At 45.0% G+C, this 18,678-nt stretch overlaps 1 protein-coding gene across 1 annotated transcript in view; it reads left to right on the forward strand.

Moving 5' to 3' along the window:
* CACNA2D4 (calcium voltage-gated channel auxiliary subunit alpha2delta 4) overlaps window positions 1-18,678 on the forward strand; it is a 136,087-nt gene that overhangs the window by 59,730 nt on the left and 57,679 nt on the right. The window contains exons 26-27 of the mRNA XM_067307017.1: window positions 649-776; window positions 3,390-3,470. Coding sequence (XP_067163118.1) covers window positions 649-776; window positions 3,390-3,470 — 209 coding nt within the window. The remainder of the gene's footprint in view (window positions 1-648; window positions 777-3,389; window positions 3,471-18,678) is intronic.

An 18,678-nucleotide genomic window follows, 5' to 3' on the forward strand; every position in this document is an offset into this window, starting at 1 on the left:
CCCCCGGCGCTGCGAGGAGCGGGGCGGGCGGGGGGCGGCGCTGCCGGGCGCCCGCGGAAAATGGCGGGCGCGGGGCAGGTGACGCGGGCGGTCGGCGGGGAGGAGAGCCTCGTGTCTCGTCCTGACCCGCCCGGTGGCCTCCGAAACGGCAGCCACGCTTTTTGTGGAAGCGTTAGGCATCTCTGCGGGTGCGGGGAGCGGGGTGTGTGTGTGGGGGGGGGTTGTCTTGCCTCTGTGCATCCCCCACCGGAATTGATTCCTCACCCCTTTGGTGGGTGTGAAGCACCAAGCCACAGAGCAGGTGCATCCGTCCCACCCCGTTGGGCGCTGCGTTTCGGTCATGGAGGGGCCAGTGCGCAGCAGCCATCTACCAAGTTGTCCGAGAGGCCTCAGGATAAGGGGTGCTCTGTGCAAGCAAATTTAATATTAAACTTTGCACTTGTGCCTCTGATCCAAATGTGCCCCAGAGGTGGCCTGTCTCCCCTCTGACTGCAGAGGAAGCTGCAGGTGACGAGATGCCACCAGTGGCTCTGAGAAGGGCCCAGCTGGTGGATCCAGCCCCAAGCACTTCCCACTGTGTAATCCCAAGGAGGACTGCTGCTCCTCTGCACCAGGTGCAAAAGACTACTCTCATTTTTCCTCTGGCAGGAAATTCCTGACGCAGAAGGACAAGGAAAGTATCTTCACCATGGACCACTTCCCACTGTGGTATCGTCGGGCAGCTGAACATCCCCCTGGGAGCTTCATCTACAGCATCACTTCAGAAGATGATTCAGGTAACTTCAGCCTGAACATGAAGCAGGGAAGTGGCGAAAAGAAAGCTTGTCACACGCTGCGCCCCATGTCACGTTCATCCCGGTCCCTTTATTGCCACCTCTTGCACAGTGGGAAGTGCTGCGATCTGGCCGCTGGCAGTTTGTTAGTACAAGTATAGAGGCACGAGGCTCATGGCACGATATGGGAACTGGAGATGAGGGAAAGACACAGCTACAAGCCATGGGGAAGGTGTTCACAACTATGTAACACGAGGGTGCAGAGGAGGTGAAGGACACAGGGAGGTAAAGGGCCTGGTAAACTGAGAGATTTAGAGAGGCGGTGGAGGGAACACGAGGGGCTGCAGGACATGTGAACCATAAGAAGGGGAAGTTAAAGGTATTGCAGAAGGAATTAGAGAGGCAGGTGTAGCCAGACCTGAGAGGCACATGTGTGGCAGGCCCATTAGCCGCGATGATTAGAGTAATGGTCAGCCAGGACTGATGAGGGATCAGTGAGCACTCAGTCAGGAAGACGTGAGTTTAGAGGGAGTCATTTCTTCCATCACCACTTTCTGTAACTAGAATATGGTACCTCTTACCCAGCAAAGGAGCTCAAACATGACAGACGAGCAAGGAGCAGCTTTTCAGTGTCTGTTGCTTAGGGTGTTGGTTCCTGTGAGCTCTCAGAGCCAGCTAGGACTTCCTCAAAGGCTGGAAGAGAACAGAAGAGCCTAGAAGGATAAGATCAAAAAAACACTGGTATGAGATTCCTACACAGGAGGCAGAAATCCCCTCTGTGCTCTTCTCTGGCCCTCAGCACTCCATCTCTGTCACAGAGCTCAGCACTTTAGCTGTTAGAGCTTTTTGTGGCACAGTGGTGGGAGGCTGGTGGGTGGGAAAGCAAGTAGCGAAGAGGAGAAAACGAGACTGGGAGGCAAGAGATAAACCAGGATGTAAAGGGAGAGGAGTGGAAACAGAAAATATGTGAAACCTTTCACCAAAATTTCTCTTTGCCCAGCACCTTTACATCTTACTTAAAAGGGGAGTGTAGAGAGAGGGGGGAGGCATGGCAGGAGGGACCTTTTGCTGCCCTGCATGCCACCGCATTTGCTGTTTGGAATGGAGTATTGCTTAGAAAACCTGGTGGTAGCACCCTGTGGTGCTTCCCACAGACCCCCAATACCCAGGCACCAGTAGTCACTGTTGACTAACTATTGGAGTTGTGGCTTGATTTGGTTTTCTTCGAAGTCATAGGTAGTTTTGCATGGATAAAGACTGAATAAAAGCAGCTACCACTGTCTTTTGTATTACAGTGCTATTACTTGGACTCTTCAGTCAAGTTCAGGACCCCATTATGCTGGAAAGCCTAAAAGCACATTGTAAGAGGTAGTGCCTGGACCTGAAAACCTTGTACTCTAAACTGTAGGGAAGATAATTGCTCCCTTTAGAGTTGGATAGTCAGGCTTAGAGAGACTGTGATCCATGAGATCACACAAGATTTCTGTGAAGAGCCTGGAAATAATACTCAGTTCTTCTGAGCCACAGCGCTTCATTGTCAGAGCAGAATCCGGGCCCTTCACTTGACATCCCATGGAACAGGGTGCCCCACCTTCTGGCCAGAAGAGGCCACTCAGTACCTTATGGGAGTTCTTGAGAATCAACTGCCAAAGGCCACTTTTCCTGTTTTCCACATGACTCAGTATATGTCCTCCTGACTGGAGGTTGCATGAGAGGGGAGAGCCAGAAGACCCCTTGGGGAGGAGTCCGGTAGCAAATGGCTGGAGGCTATCAGAATAATTTATCCAGGCGCCTCCTTGCCAATGTCCAAAATCCCTGAGAGAAGGTAGCAGGGAATGCCCTGTGGGTCAAATAGAACTGTTCTTGCAGCCCAGATCTGTCATGTGTTGGATGTTTCTTTTCTAGGGATAGTATGTGCATATTGCTTATTGAATCTCACTCTAGGGACAACAAGAAATTTGGAATTCACCATAAATGCAGGATAAGGCTCAAAGCATGCGAACATCAATTGGCTGAGTATTTAAGGGTTTTGCTAGCTTATCTGACACCCTTGAGGAAGTTAATCTGGCTTTAGTCCAAAAAAATGAGTGAGAGACTCCAGGCTAAACTATGGTAGCCACAGAATCATGCTCAGGACACACGGAGTATGAACAAGAATGATGAAGGCAGAAATGAAAAGCAGTGACAAACTCTGGAGCTCTTGGGAAGGAAAGAATCCCCAATCCATCTGTCTGAGCAAGAGTTTACTGTACAGAATGCGAGGAAGGAGTCAGTTGCAGGTTAAATCAGTCATGCTGACCTTCAAACTGTCCCCTGGCAGTTTCAAAAGTGGTGCCCCAGCTGAAGTTAATCTAATCACTAAAAAAATTACAGAAATGGCATCTGTCGCATGGGCAACTGCATTCTCTAGAAGGGAACAAACTATCTCCTTATTAGCCCCTTGGGGAGCTTTTGTTGTTTGAAAGATGCAGTCCTCCAAACTCTAGGATTTTTCAGGGTTTAGGCCTCTGTAAACACTGACCTGGATGAGAAATTGTGTGAGCAAGCTGCTCCCGCTGCATTTTACTGATCTCTGGTGGTAAGGTAACTGAGTCTCCTATATGTGTGTTTTGACAGAGGGAGGTGACCCACCAGAAGTGGTGACAGTGAGCACAGCTGTAGCTGTGTCTGTGGATGGAAAGATGGGTATTGCTGCAGGTAGGACGTTCTGATTCTCTTTTTATCTTGAATGAAATGGTAGCATCTTATATTGAGAGCGAGAGCTGAGAGCTGTTAGCTTGTCACTCAAGGGGAGTGATGGTAGTGATGTTGAAAACCAGGCTAAATAGAGAACATTAGAACAGGTGCTGAATGGCTAATATGCTTTTGGAAGAAAAACTGGCTGTTTGAATGGAAGCTTCCCATCTTCAAGCCAGTAACTTTGTGGATTGAGACTGACTTTGACCCTGGAGCATGACTAGGTTGAGAATTCTGTGCAGCTTTTGAACTGTTTGTGGAAGACACTTGTTTTCAGAAGAACAGGGTGCTCCTGCATCTCCAGCTCTATGTCAACTGAAAACTAACTTTTACTGGTGGAATGAGCTTGCTTCTGGATTTCCAACTCATATATACAGATTTCCATAATTCTTTTTGTATCTGAGCTTTGAGCCCCTTTTGACAGACCCTCACTAGACTCTGTGTGCACTTTTGGAATATTTGTAGAACATGTTATTTCCCACAGAGCCCCAAAGCACTGTTGAAACATTACCATTTTCTGTAGCAATTGCTTCAGCTGTTATGAAAATACAACAAACTCACTGTGTAGGAGTATGGGTATGGGAGAAAATGTAGTTCAATATGAGTGGAAATTTTTTTATAGCTGGAAGCATTCGCTAAAGGAAGGGGTTGCCAAAACAGGTAGTCGAGTAATTATCACCAGAAATACGCAGAGATGCAGAGCTACCCATGAAAGAATGTTTAGTGTTAACTATGTCCTGTATGATGGAAAGAATGACCGTCTAGAACAGGTACCAAGCAATGACTTTAAATTTCCAGTTATGTGTGAATCTGCCATTTAATTTTTAACAGTGAAATCAGCTACAGACTCTCCTGTATTGAGTAGCATTACAATAGATGTCTGGTACTCTACAGAAAGATTGTGCCCTGTTTACCTCAGCTTGAGGTAATGTCAGTTGTGATAGAGATATCCAGTTGAGAGAAGGCTGTATTGCAAATACCTTTAGATCAGAGAATCATCCATTGCTTTTACTTAGGCTGGGTAGGATGCAAAGAATATCACAACTTTAAACAGTGTAAATGCTCTTCAATCTACTGAAGTCAGTAAAAACTATGGCAACTTAACTTTATCTGATGAACTGTTCCTTAGTTTCCAGGCTTTCAATAAGTTCCAGTAGAGAGTGGTACTCTCTAAGTATCACTTGGGGATTGAGAGAGTACTTCTATCTTAAGAGAGTGATGACATGAAATAACAGTTTTCATTACTAGACCACCATTTCAAATCCAACCAAGGTCAGAAAATTATTGTCAAGTGAAGTCTGTTCAGAGACCCCTATGAAATAAGGAGATGGTTTCAATACAGTTTACATTAAGTAGGTACTTGAAGCGTAGACACTGCTACCAAAACTGATACTAGCTGACACTACTATGAGTACACCAGCAGAGAATGAAATCGTACTGAGACTGTACTAAGTCTCTCTATGCAGCACTGGAGCATTTTTTGGGGGGGCATGAATTTGGGAGGGGAGAAATAATTAAAAATATAGATTGTGTTTTATGATTCCTTTCCTTCCCAGTGAGCTTGAGCAAAGCCACACAAAAACAGTTCATCTGGCACTCAGCATAAATACAAGGGAGGAAACTTCTTCTGGGTGGAAGAGAGAGAGCAAGGACAAGTGGCAAGAGGATCTGCCCCTGAGACCATTCCTCTTCAGTCAGCAGCTCTTTTGCAACCCCTGTGGAGATTTCCACCCCCTCGGTTGTGCTGAATGCCGAATCAACTGTCTGTGTGGAGATGCTGTGAAGGGATAGAAACCTCTGGTGAGGGAAGAGGAGGGTGGAGAAAGCAGCAAAGGACAGGAAAAGAAACCCTGTTAAAACAATATTAAGGTAAATTTTCTGATAGCTGTGGAAATGATAAGGAACAAACCAGTTTCCTCACTGGTAGCCACAGGCTGAGACATAGAAATGAATTCTCCGTTGCTTTTGTTCCTTAAAAATACCACGGTCCCTTGTCACTAGCAGGCATGTTAGGTGACCTGATCACAAAAGATCATCACCTTTTGCTTACTTCCACCCATGGTATGTTCAGGTAGGTGTTCTCCATTCTCTGTTCCTTATGCACTGATGAAGACTAGCCATATTTCATCCAAAGTATGGGCTGCAGAACAGCTGTGAGAGGAGTAATTTCTTCCAAAGTGTCCCAGATCCTTCAGGCAGATAATGTCTGTCTCTATTCCCTAATTGTAGCCACCACTGACTTCAGTGGGAGTGCAAGGGTTTGCCCAGGTACATCCCATTTGCTAGATTGGATATATGTTTTCAACATGCTTTGAGGGTTTCAGGGAGCAGAGAGGTACTATATCTAAATTACCATTTGCTTTGTTTCCAGTGGTGATCAGGATCACCATCTGAATCTTTCTTAATACTGGTAGTCAAAGAAAAAAGCATCATGGTCACCCTACCTGTTGCAATACTATTAAATCTTGAGGACAGTAGGTTTGAAGGTAAGGACATAGGTCTCTTTCCATTTCCCCTCACATTAGTATAACTATGCTAAGTGGCTGAGACCTGATTCTGGGCAACTTCACCCCACAATGGAGGTTGCAGCACAAATGACCCTGGGAGTGCTGCAGTACCATCCCACCCCCACACTAGGGACAGGAGAGAGAGGTGAAGGAAGAGGAGTGAGTGCAGACACAGCAAGAGGCAATTGGAGCACAGTGGGACACAGACTGTTATTATTATTCTTATTCTGATAGCATCAGCCCTCAATGGACTTGATATCATGTTCATTTAGAGTCAGGATACTACCAGAAATCCATTTGCTACCTAGCAGTGGTTCCCAGAATGCCAAAGATTTGGGTGGGCTTGTAGTTTCTGGATGCATTCTGTCACAGTTATGTACAGGGGGGCCAAAAGAAGGCTTTTTAAGTGCCCCTATAAAAGTGTCATTTGGATGAACTGGCCTGTCATACTGCCACTGATTGTTACTGTCACTTGTTTGACTTGATGGTGCTTGGGGGGATTTGTAAGCACTCTGAAATGTTTGCTACATGTGCAGTGAAAAAATGAACTCTAGGATTTACAGCTATGCCTGTGGGTAAGGGGCACCCCCAGTGCCCCCATGAGGAGGATGACAGTGACAGGGAGTGTTGGGCCCCTTTCATTCTGGCAGATGAATGCCAGTCCCCAACCAAGGCTGAGAAAGACAAACTCATGAAACCAAATGACTAAGAAGATGACATAGGCCTGGACTCTGTCAGAGAATGAGGGAGCAGTCAGCTGGGATTAGAGAACAGCCCAGCCAAGGGGTTGAGGGCACAGATGGCAGGCGAGTATGATGGCCTCCTTCCTCCTGTTTAGATCTGGCTTGGCTCAGTGGTGCAACCCAGAATGGGGAGGAGACCAAAACTGTCCTCTCACCATTAGAGAGGCTGCTCCACACGAGGACAGGTGTGGAGCTGTCCAAATTCAGTAGGAAGGAAATGGTGTGGAACTAAAGCAGTTATGCAGTCCCTTGGCAGGCTTGGGAGGTGTACAGGAGAACAGCCTCCAGGACTGCTCTGAAATTGTGCCGTGTATGGCGCTATACTGCAGTGGCCTTCTGTGGGTCAAAGCACAGTGTCCTCTGTGCTATCCTCTTCCCTTTTCATCCGTCTCTTTCCCTCTTTGGGCCAAGCCCCTGTATCTGGGCTGTGAGGGGGATTTGTGCAGACCTTTTGCTGGTTCTAGGTACCTGGAGATCTCTTAGAGGGCAAGATGGAGTCAAGGTAGGGCCCACCTGTGCAAGCTGAGTTGGTATAATCTCAGTCAGGGCTTTGGTGGGAAGCCATGCAGGCAATTTGACCGCTAGCTTGGCTATACTTGTTTCTTTGAATTAATAATATCTACCTGCTATATTGTGCTTTGCTGCTTCAAAGCACTGTGCAAACATTAAGTAATGCCTGGATGATTAATTGTAATTAATTAGAAGGAAGTTATTCTCCTGGGATGTCAGTCCAGTACCTTTCACAAGAACTAACTTTGTTGGAAATGAAAAATAAGGAATTATGATGGCACTCTCCCCAAGCCAAGTCCTGCCCCAGATAGCACTGTGTCATTTGTTTCCTCCAGTGAGTCAGTAGCCTGGGGCTTTATGGTCCTCATGGGGGTCACTGCAGAAATCACATGCAGTTGCTGACAGAAGCTTTTAGTGATTTAAAGCCCCAGTGAAACTGCTGGAATCTGCGCAGGAGTTTAACTGTCTCTTTGGGCTGCATATGACGTCTCTTTTATTGCCTGACCTTCTCTGTATGAGTTATGTGGTAGTCAGCTAACTACCAGTCAGAACAGGAACAGATACAGGTTTCTTTTTATTAGGATTTTTGCCATTTTTGTCATGTCTCGGGGATGGGAGACAGCTGATATCAGCAAACCACAGGGTATGCACAGGCCCGGCGGTGTCCAATAGAACAAATAGGCTATCCAAATAGGCCTTTGGGAGATCCAGATTTATTTTATACAATGCCTCTCTCCTCCGTTATATTCAGGTTATTGTTAGTTCCTATTCACTGGGCCAAAGTGAAATTGTTATCCCATGATGAAAAGTATATACAGATGTACTTGGGGAGAGTCTTCTTCAGAGAAGGCTTGTTTTTTAGAAAGGCAAGCTCAAAGAAGGGTGAGAGAAGGGAAGTGTCCATATTTTACAGAGAGGGCGTTGGGACACTGAGTTATTAAGGCCAGTATTTTCAGAAGAGCTCTGTACTCACAGCAGGAAAAGATTTTCAAAAAAGCTTATATTTTTTTTTTCAAAAGTATTTGAAATCAGTTGGTCTGAAAAATAGATAATGGAGAATAATTTTGCCATTATAGCACTGGTTAGAATCCATCCTCTATCACAAGTACAGTCTGACGGAAGCACTTCATTTGAAAAGCAATTACTGGCCAGCTTGACACCTCTACATGCTCTTCCTTGGTCCCCAATTTTGGCTGCCTGCTGTCTGTTACCAACAAACAGAGAGAGGAGATGCAGGTGGCTTTTCCAGCAGTTCTGTTGCTGTGGCATTTTTTCAAGGTAATCTACACACAGTTCTGTATATCTACCATTCTGTTGTTTGGGTGGTTAAAACATGTCAACCTCCTCTGTTTTCCTCCCTAGAAAGGGGCAATTGTACCTGTAGAAGCTGCTAAATGCATGGTAGGTGCATGTAAAATGCACGCTATGGTAGCATAAGCACTTTTTATACTGAAAGAACTGCATCCGAGCTGGAGAATTAAAATGATTTCACTAGACTGGCTTAGAAACCAGCATAATATTAGCAATACAAGAACTATGAGCAACTGATATCTTCAAATGTGTACTGCACTATTTGGAGGGAATGCTGCCTCTCTTTTATTGCTGGAAGTTGTGCCAAAAATGTCCCAATGTGTGGACTGCTGTGAACTCCTGGGGTATCATCTGGATGCCTTATTTATAAAGCAGGATCTCCCCTACATCTCCCCCTCTCTCTACCCAGTGGCAGCATAAGTGGAAAGAGAGGCAACTCAACTCATTTTCTGCTGTCACCCTGCTACTTCTGGGTCTGCCTAATGCCACTCCCTCCTGGCAATCCCCAAAGCCCAGGCAGTTTCACAGTCATCCCTTTGCTCTAACAAAAGAAGCACTTTCATAAGATAAACATCTGAAAGAGCAGTGCCTTGGAGCTCAGTCATAGAAAGTGTCAGGGGAACTCAGTAAGGCAGAAATGCTGATAGTTTTAACACTAACAGCAGCAGTGGCTTCTCTACCTCTCAGGACATCTGTCTGGAGTTGGTTATCAGTCAGTACACATTTGACTGGCCTAAACATTGAGCCATTCCTCAGCAGGCCAGGCTATCCACATTGCACAATGCTGTTGATGCACCAAAACCACCGTCTCTCCTCTCACACTTCTTCCTTGCATCCCTTGTCCACCTCTCTGCTTGCCTGGCATCCACTGCATTCCCCATTACGTGCAGAGACTTTGGGACAGAGACCTGTGAGCAAAATGGGCACCTGTTGGCAAATAAACAATAATAGGCTTGAAGTATCCAGTAAGGTATTTTAAGACTTAGTGAGCATTAGTCTCAGATGAAAGCTATAAGCAATATTGCTTTTGTCTCTTGAGTGTTTTGGGGGCAGATGCAAGCTTGCTCTGCCTACTCTATGAGACAGCCAAAAGCGAGGTGGCTGCTGTATTTTGCACTGAGTCTGATCTTACAAACTCTGCCTTTTGCCAGGGTGTGGTACTGGTGTTGGGGCCACAGAGTTCCCTGTTCAGAGCTGGTTCTCCTCCAGCTAGGTCAGTGGGCAAGCAGAAAAACCTAGCATGTGCCTGCAAAACTCTATGTCTGCATGCAGAAACAGTGACTGCTGAGGATGGGGTCAAATACATTTATTTTGTCCTCAAAAGAATGTAAAAAACAGCGATGCAAGGCATCTTCTATAGTATCCTGCCCTCTCTGGCTGGGCAGCTGCAATTTCCTTTTCTTCTGTGGTGTATCTGCTCTCTGCGTAGATTGCAAGATCTTCAGCGCAGGGATTGTGCCTCTCTGTCTGTGGACAGTGTCTTCTGCCTTGGGGACGATCCCTTGATTGAGGGGGGAAAGGCCAAGGCAGTAGTCTTTTCTGCAGTATAAATGTTTCCTAATAGTCTCAACTCATCTGAGTGTTGCATTCTGCATGTTGTACCACTTACTAGGAAAAAACTCCTTTCCTCAGCCCATCCGGGCAATGCTTTGCATAACACAGAGTAAACAACCCTGCTGTGGGTCCATACCTGTGCCGAAATCCTGCTCACCGCCAGCTTAGGACAGTGCCCTTACAGGATATTTTCTCTGTGGGCTGCCATGACAACATGTGAGCACTGGGGTTTCCTTGTCAGTTCTGGGGGGCATTACTCTGGGAAATCCAGCTGTCGCCAGTGTTGGTGCCTGTTCCAGGCTGGCACTCCAGGCCAGGAGCCCGTTCTTGCCAGTATATAGCAGAAATCTTCTGGCCTAAGGTTATCCATCACTCTCGCCTGTATAGCTCCTCTGATTGCAATGGTTGTCACGCTTGAAGGGAGAAGAGCCCTTGACACTGGCTCAGGAGAGGCTTGCATATAGCTGGATTTTTTAGATTGGCACCCAGTGCCTTTGCCATGTTCCTTTTGCTTGCAAATTATTTGATATCATTTTAATTCCGAGCCGAATTAGAGCAGTGCGAGGGTTGCCATAGCAACCGTTTCCTTGTGCCTTTTGGTCTGACTCATTGCAGACAATTACTCTCGCGCTCCAGGATTCACAGATGTGATAGGAGAAGAATCATGTGCTGGGCTTTCAATTTTTTTGCTTTTAATTTCCTTCCCATCCTTTCTTGCATTAACTCCTATCTAGCCAGGTTCCTTACAGACCCGTATCTCTGCCTGGGGTCACGTGGGCCTGCAGGAGCATGTTATGTGTAGAATATGTGTAGATACACAATGTGTGAGGGAATTTGTGCAGATATATGTGTATCTGCATATACAGTCAGTTTCTTTGCAGTGTGTAATGCGTTTATGATACTTGTCTGGATGTATAAGTAGGGATGCACGTAGGTGCATATATTTGCTGAGAGACTTGCACTTATTCCTGCCTGTGGTGGGGTTACACACACACACTCATCTTCTGTTGTACAGGCAGTGTGTATGTGAGTAATCCATGTGGACATGGCAGTGTACCCAGTGGGCAGCTGGTGCAGGTGTGTAGAGGTGGGTGATAGCATTCTGTGAATGTGACCCTGAGGGCCCCAGATTGGCCAGGGTCTCCTATTCAGAGCTATGTGAAGATCCATCGACTGCCAAGCAAGTGGCACTAACCCTTCTGACCAAGTAGGGTGCAACCTAAATCTGTGCAAATGCAAGGCCAGCACATTCCCTCATCCATGCCTATGTCTCCACAACAGACCATGTCTATGCATCTGGAGTACATGGAGTGCAGTAGTATTGTCCATTCAAGAATCTTATCTTTAATACTTCTATAATTGATGGCATGGACTGTGTTGGGACCTATAGTTCAAGAGAGGAGCAAGGTCATCTGACAAGATGCTAGAAGGGATAAAAGAAGCAATTTGAGGATATGGCGATAAAGGTGGTCAAGGTATAAGCAGACAAGTTTTACAGGGTGAGAGACAGCAGGTCTGAGATACGGGAATACATAGCTCCAGCCTAGCCCTAAGATCCCTTCCTTTTAGCACCAAACTCAGCCTATTTCCTTCCTGAGTTCCTCTTCTCCTTGGACAGTCAGCTGTCCAAGGCATAAATCTCCCCATCATAAGGCTATGTAATGGGCATGGGACTCCTACTCCCAGCCCTTTTCCCTCACAAGACCTTTTTCTTCTCCTCCTCACTCCCTGGGATACAACAGTTCCATCCGTAGGATTACAGGATAATTCAGGTTGGAAGGGACACCTCAGGAGGTCTCTAGTCAACCTCCTGCTCAAAGCAGTCAACTCTGAGGTCAGACCAGTTTGCTCAGGGCTTTATCCCAATAGTATTCCCAATAATATCCTGAGTAATATGCTACTTCTTCCCCAAATGCTCTTACACCATACTCTGCTCTATCTCCATCATGCAGAGGCTGTATTGACAGCCATTCTCTTTTTCTCTCTCTACCTCTATTCTGTGTAAGGGCTATCCGCAAATCTTCCTGTCTTGCCAGGTACTGTGCAGGTGCTGAATGCAGAGTGTTTTGGAGTCAGTATGGGCCCATTGTTAGGAGGTGAGGCATGGAGGGTATGAGAGGAAAGGGGAGTGGAAGGTGGCCACCCTTGCTTCTGCCTATGGGAGAAATTGGATAGAAGCCCTTGCCTAGAAGCTCTGGGAAATGCCTGACTTTCCCAAGGCAATGGGGAGGCAGGGGGGAGAGATGTTGCTGCATATGCAGGAGGAAGGCATGGTGCAGACAACACTGTTTGCCCTGAGTATGTAGAGGGGTGATGTGTCTCTGGCTCTTGGCACTGCTTCAGATTAGAACTTGCACTGGCAGCATTGAGGCAGTGCAAAGTCTGGAGTGCAGGGAGGCAGCAGTTCAGCTTTTGGGGACACTGTGGAGACCATATTTCTGTGAAGAGTCAGTAAATGGCAGTGCCTGATTCTGCTACCCTCCATCTGTCTGCCACCACAGGCAACTGCTTATGCCGCTTAAGCTGGCTCTGCAGAGAGCCTACGCAGAATGGAAAAAAGAACAGACAGCAAAGAAAGCTGTGTCTTAGAGGTCAGGAAATGCAGGGATAAAGTGAGGATTGCTTACAAATCAAGCTGAGTTAGACCTCACAAAGGAGATTAAAACAAACGGCAAAAGATTTTTCAGCTATTTAAAGAAAAAGAATAAGAAGTGGGGCCACTTCTGGGCCATGAGAGCAAGGTCAAGATCAAGGAGACTATAATCTGAGACAAATCAAAGTGGGCTCTGTGCCTAAGTTATTGATAAGGACAGTGGTGTTGACCCTGGGAAAGAAACAAGCTGCCTACTGGGAATAAGCAGCTCAAGCTGCTTAGCACACTCACAGTGCTGGGGGAACTGGGTGCCCTCCGTCTCTGGGAGAGCTGGCACATGGGGTCACAGGCTTACAGCAAGGATTTTTGTCAACTCTACCTGCAAGGGTGACTCCATGCTGGCTGGAGAAGTGCAAATTCAGTATTTAGGGTTAAAGAAAGGGGGAGAAATAAGTTTGTCACTCTCAGACCTCTAAGTGTGACCTCTGTAATGTTTGCAGTGCCTTAGAAGAGTTCTTTAAGGAAAGCATAATTATCATGCAGATTAGGGGAAAAATGGAGTCATGTGATATGGTTTAGCAATGCTAGATCATGCTGGACTAACCCAATAGCCTCCTGTGAGATAATTATTTTCCTGGAAGGCGAAAGAAATTCAAAGATCTCATCCCTGGATTTCAGTAAAGTACTTGATGTGGTTCCACACAGGAAACAATTAAACTGCAGAAGATACAGAAAGGTAGAGTAGTTGTAAGGGACAGGGAGGTAGAGATGGGTCTGAGGGAGATTACAGCAGCAAGATCACCTCTCAATCTAGCAAAAGATTATTTGTAGCACTCCCCAACATTTAGCCATGGAATTAGTCTTTGTTAACATTACCCTGAGACCCTGACACAAATAGCAAGAGAGTGAGGAAGTGTCCTGATGATTCAACACTAGAAGGCATTGCCAGTACAGGGAAGGATGAGGATATCATAGAGAAAGCCTTATTTGACCTTGACAGGAGTAGCAGAAACAGAATGAATTTTAGTAGTACAACAGACAAGGTCAAATGCTTGAGGACTAATATTAGAAGTATTCTGTAAACTGGGAATTCTGTGGGAGCTGGCAGAAAGCACAGCAAGCAGGCATGGAGGCAGCTCTTGTCTTCTGGAAATCTTTGGGTCCATTTTGCCATCTCTCAGTTAGGATCCTCAGTGTAGGCTGTATTACTCCCTTATGTCCACATAAAATTTAAGGCTGAGAGCTGCCAAGTTCAATTTCGAGATCCTTGCTGAAAGGCAGCAGGGTAGATGCAGCAGTTCCCAATGGCTCTGATCCTGTCCCAGCCATATCTTGCCCTCCCTCCCTGTGCTTCCCTAGCCTTTAGCTCTTGAAGATGCATGTTTTTAGAATCTGTCCACCAAATGAAGAAATCTTTCTTAACTGGCCAGGAAGGAGGAGTTAAACGTATCCTGAGGAAGCTGAGGAGAAAAATATTGAAAACTTCTGTACTAGCTGATCAGAGGATGGTGGTGAGTGATTGTGTGATGCAGCTGTGGAAAAAGCAAGCATTGTCCTAGAAGGTAGCTGGAAGGGTGTTCCCAGTGGGGATGGGGATGCATTGCTGCTATTGCCCAAAGCTCTCTGAGACCTCTCCTGGAGTTTCCATACAATTTTTGCCAGGGGTATACAGATTGAAACAGGTACAAATGGGACAGAAAGATAATGAGAGGAATGGGAAGCCTGTCTTCATGAGAGGAGCCTGTGAGAACCCAGCTTGTTTAACCAAGTGGAACAAAGGCTACAGTGGATAGAATTGCTATATATAAATACATCACAGAGGAAGCATATGGGAAAGAGGAAAGCTATTTAAACTAAAGGACACTGCTAGTATGAAAACAGTGTAGTATAAATACCAAGAAAGTATTTAGGGTGGGAAACTAGCAGAGGGTTCCTAACCATTAGTGTAAGGCCTCTTTAGAATAGCCTTCCAGCAGGAGTCTGAGATTAAAAGCCAATGGATTTAAGCTGCAGCTTGAAAAGTTTGTGAGAAGAAGTGTAAGATGTGATGCCTGGAATAGAAAGAGATGAGCCTGCAGCTGCTTCTCCATTGCCCAAGGAACAGCCAGGGTCCCTTGTCTCTCTGTTGGGCAATACAACTACCAGCAAGCAAGCGAGCTGCAGGGCAGTTACTCAGGGTACTCACCATTTGCCTCAGAGCTCCCTTTGGGTACAAGGCTGGGCCTTTTTACCATATAATTCATACATTCCCCATCATGATTGAATAAAAATATCTTTGCTAATGCAGTGGAAGGCCACCGTGCAGCATCTGGAAGGCCACAAGTTAGACAGGGCTGACCTAAAACCCTCTCTCAGCCCTTGAGAGCGTGATGGTTTCTCTTGACTGATGAGGGTTTTGCAAAGTAAAGAACAGTGAGTGGAGAAGCCCCTGCTTATGATAACAAGCCTTTAAAAAGCAGATGGGGATGTGGGGGCTGGCATGTTTTGTGAACTGAGAAGTGACAGTTGAGATCAGAGAAGGGAGAATCTGAAAAGCAGCTGGTCAGAGGCAGTCGCTGAAAAGGGGATGATCAGTCACAAGAGAACGAAAATAAAAGGGAGAGAGAAAGAATAGTTGAGGAATCAAAGACATTTAGATCCAGTGGGAGAGATGCGAAGAATACCATATGAGACCAGGAGTGAATGAGAAAGTGGAGACTGCCAGAAGGGGACCATTAGTTTAAATAAAGGGCTAGATTTTCCTCTTGACAAGAATCACATAAATCAGGAGAATCTTATTCAAAAACCAGTGAATTTATACTAGTATAAATGTGATTATGAGTGGGATCATAACCAGTTCCCCACTATCCTAGCTCTCTCAAAATGTCTTGTAGGGCATTGCACTAGCTTTTCCATATACCTCTCCCTTTAGAGTAGGAATAATGCACATACAGCCTAGCAAGTGTGTTGTGAGACATGATTGGTGGGTAGGTGTAGGGAAAGGTGATATTTACTATTGTATGGCAATAGTTAGGTAATATCTACAATACATATCACAGATCGTGATGGATGAGGGGCGTACTTTTAAAAGGAGGAGGAAAAATTGGAAAGAGTGCAACAAAGGCCTACAGTATTGTTCCAGAAATGAGGAAATGCTTTGCAGTGAAAGACTTAATGAACTCAATCTGCTTATCTTAACAAAAAGAAGATTGAGAGATGATTTGATTAGTGTTAAAGTACCTTCACAGGGAGAGATGCTGGTTACTAAATGTTTTTTTAATCTATCAGAGAGAAGCATAACAAAAACCCCTGACAGGAAACTGAAACCAGACAGATTCAAATAAGATATTAAGCGTAAATGTTAACAGTGAGCAAGAATAGTTATTGTAATAAGGTACCAAGGGAAAAGGGGATTTTTAATCTCTTGAATGTTTTCAAATCAAAGGTAGATGCCTTTCTGGAAAATTCACTTTAGCTGCATGTAAACACACACTATTGGACTTTCTACAGGATAACCTCTGTATTTGCTGTTTCATAAGCTAAACAGATTGAGCTCTTTAAGCTTTTCACAGCAAGGCATTTTCTGCCACCCCCAAATAATGTTTGTGGTTCTTTTCTGCACACTTTCCAAGTAGCATGCAATACACAGAAGGTCAGACTGGATGATCTGAAGTCCCTTCTGGCCTTTATACTCTCTGAATCAATGCCTCTGTGAATTCATTAATGTTTGCAAGCTCCCAGAGAGTTGCCAGAGGCAAGCACTATAGAAATGCAAAGCATTGTCGTTACTCTGGATATTTCCCTTGAGCTTTATGCAGAGCTGGGTGAATATCTCAGTGTATTGTCTGTCTATATTTTCTCAAATAAAATACCTGAATTTGTCACTCTTTCTGTGCCCTTTATGCATTGACTTTCTGCAGATGTTCTAACAAACAGGTTTATTCCGAAGTTAGAACACAGAAAAAGCAAATGTGAAAAGCTAAATCTTATCTTAGCGCCCCAAGCAAAGAGTGGTGTGTTGTCCTGGCCCTGGAGCTTCATGCAAGGCAGACTGTTATTCTTAGCATCATGCTTTGCTTTCTGCTTCGCTCACGGTGCCTTGCGCGTGGCCTCTGCCTGACTTGAGCACAGTGCCACTGTGAGAAGTAGAGGTCTAGCCCCTGTTGGTTCCTTCACCCCTACCCTCCCAAGGGAGAAAAGCTGTGAGGATGCTGCCTTGTCTCCATCTTGCAGAGCTGTTAGTAGTGTGGGGAGCTCCCAAAATGACAAAGAGAATCTTTTATTTACGTTCGCTCAGTTCTGTAACTGTACTCATCAGGAATGCTTATTCTTTTGTATGTATTATACAATTTTCTTGGAGGGAAGGATTTTCAGCCCCCAGAAATCCTATGCTAGGACTTGCCCATATCTAATCAGAGGGTAGAAACTGACCCTCTGACCTGTGTTTCCAATCAGAGCTAGCAAACACTTCAAGCCTGCACAGCAGGCTGCCGATGAACAATATACTGAGGAGGTATTCTATTTTATATATTTTACATGTATTATGTATACATATATATGTGTATGTGAGTAGATATGTATACGTGGTGAATACATTTGGCAAATGAAAGATAATCAAATTGCAGAAAATCGCAGGCTGCTCCCAGATAATTTATGAACAGAAAAAGTTTAGAGTTATCAGATGAGTGTGTTGGCTTTGCTTTTTTCAGCTCTATATTTCTGGTGTTATATGAACTGCTTAGTAGCATTTGTGTGCACTCCTGTGCCTGGGTGGTAAAATTAGATTAAACTACATGTCATAGATACCATACTGTTAAATAGTAGTAATGGTGATTCTGTCATGGTGGTACATTTTCAACAGAACAGATCCCTCAGCTGTTGTTATTGGATTAGGAGTACCTGAGTTCTGCTCCCAGTTTCTTTCTGAAGATCAGACTGGATGTGACAGTGTGAGTACAGTGTCACAAGGATTTGCTTGTGGTGGTTTTAACATCTGCAGAGATTCCACATGCCTCAGAATCAGCTTTTTGTCACAGGAAGAGTATGCGATGAATTGTGTATGTATAGCACTTTTCTGGAGAAGTGGGGAATTTAAACTTCTTAGCTGGGTGTGATAGACCTAGCTAGTGAACAGCTGGTGGAGAGATTCATTTATCTCTAGGGGTGATAGCCTGTGTGGTTGTGGGTGCAATAGCATTACCTAGCAATTTTCATTCATTTTAAAATAACCCTGCTCAGGATGGCCAGAAGTCTGGAGATGTCAGAAACCATAGCTCACTGTTTGCTACAGTAAGTTTTATTGAACGTTATGCTCTAATTAAAATTAAAAAAAAAAAAAAAAAAAGCTTTTGGAATCAAATTTGACCTGAATATAACTCCTTTGGCTTCCGCGTTCTTACACGAGGGATTAATTTGGCCCTTTCGACTTTTATGTAATGAGCTGATTGCCACAGTATTTTATCCTTGTTACACAATCGCCCTTGTCTGGCTGTGTCCCTGGAGCACTGTGTGTGTGTGTGTTTCTAGATCTAGGGTCTCACCTTGACTGACTATGTATTTTGTCCTACAGCCTTGCCCTGACTACAGACACATGCTTGCCTAGGACTTACACTGATGGTGTATGTGTCTGTATAAATGTGCATGTTCATTCCTAGCTGAAACACTATGTGCAGACAAGTGTACACATATGTGGAAATTCAGGGTTTTCTTCTTTAGCTGGCTGCAGTGTTTGCAGCATTTGCTTTTGCAGGGGATGGGGGAAAGGGGAGGTTGCTGTCAGAGATCTCATTTAAACAATGAGGAGCATAGGAAAATACATTCTTTATTATTCTTCTGTAACAACAAGCCAGAAATATAATATACCTTTAAAAATCTTCTGTCTCATGCCAAAGAAACCTCCATTCAATCATTTTAGAAAATCTTGTTGCTCTCCCTCAAAACGGTAACAAAAAGAAAAAGAAATTACAAGTGCC

The sequence above is a fragment of the Apteryx mantelli genome, chromosome 1 (assembly GCF_036417845.1).
Source record: "Apteryx mantelli isolate bAptMan1 chromosome 1, bAptMan1.hap1, whole genome shotgun sequence".
Classification (NCBI taxonomy): Eukaryota; Metazoa; Chordata; class Aves; order Apterygiformes; family Apterygidae; genus Apteryx; species Apteryx mantelli.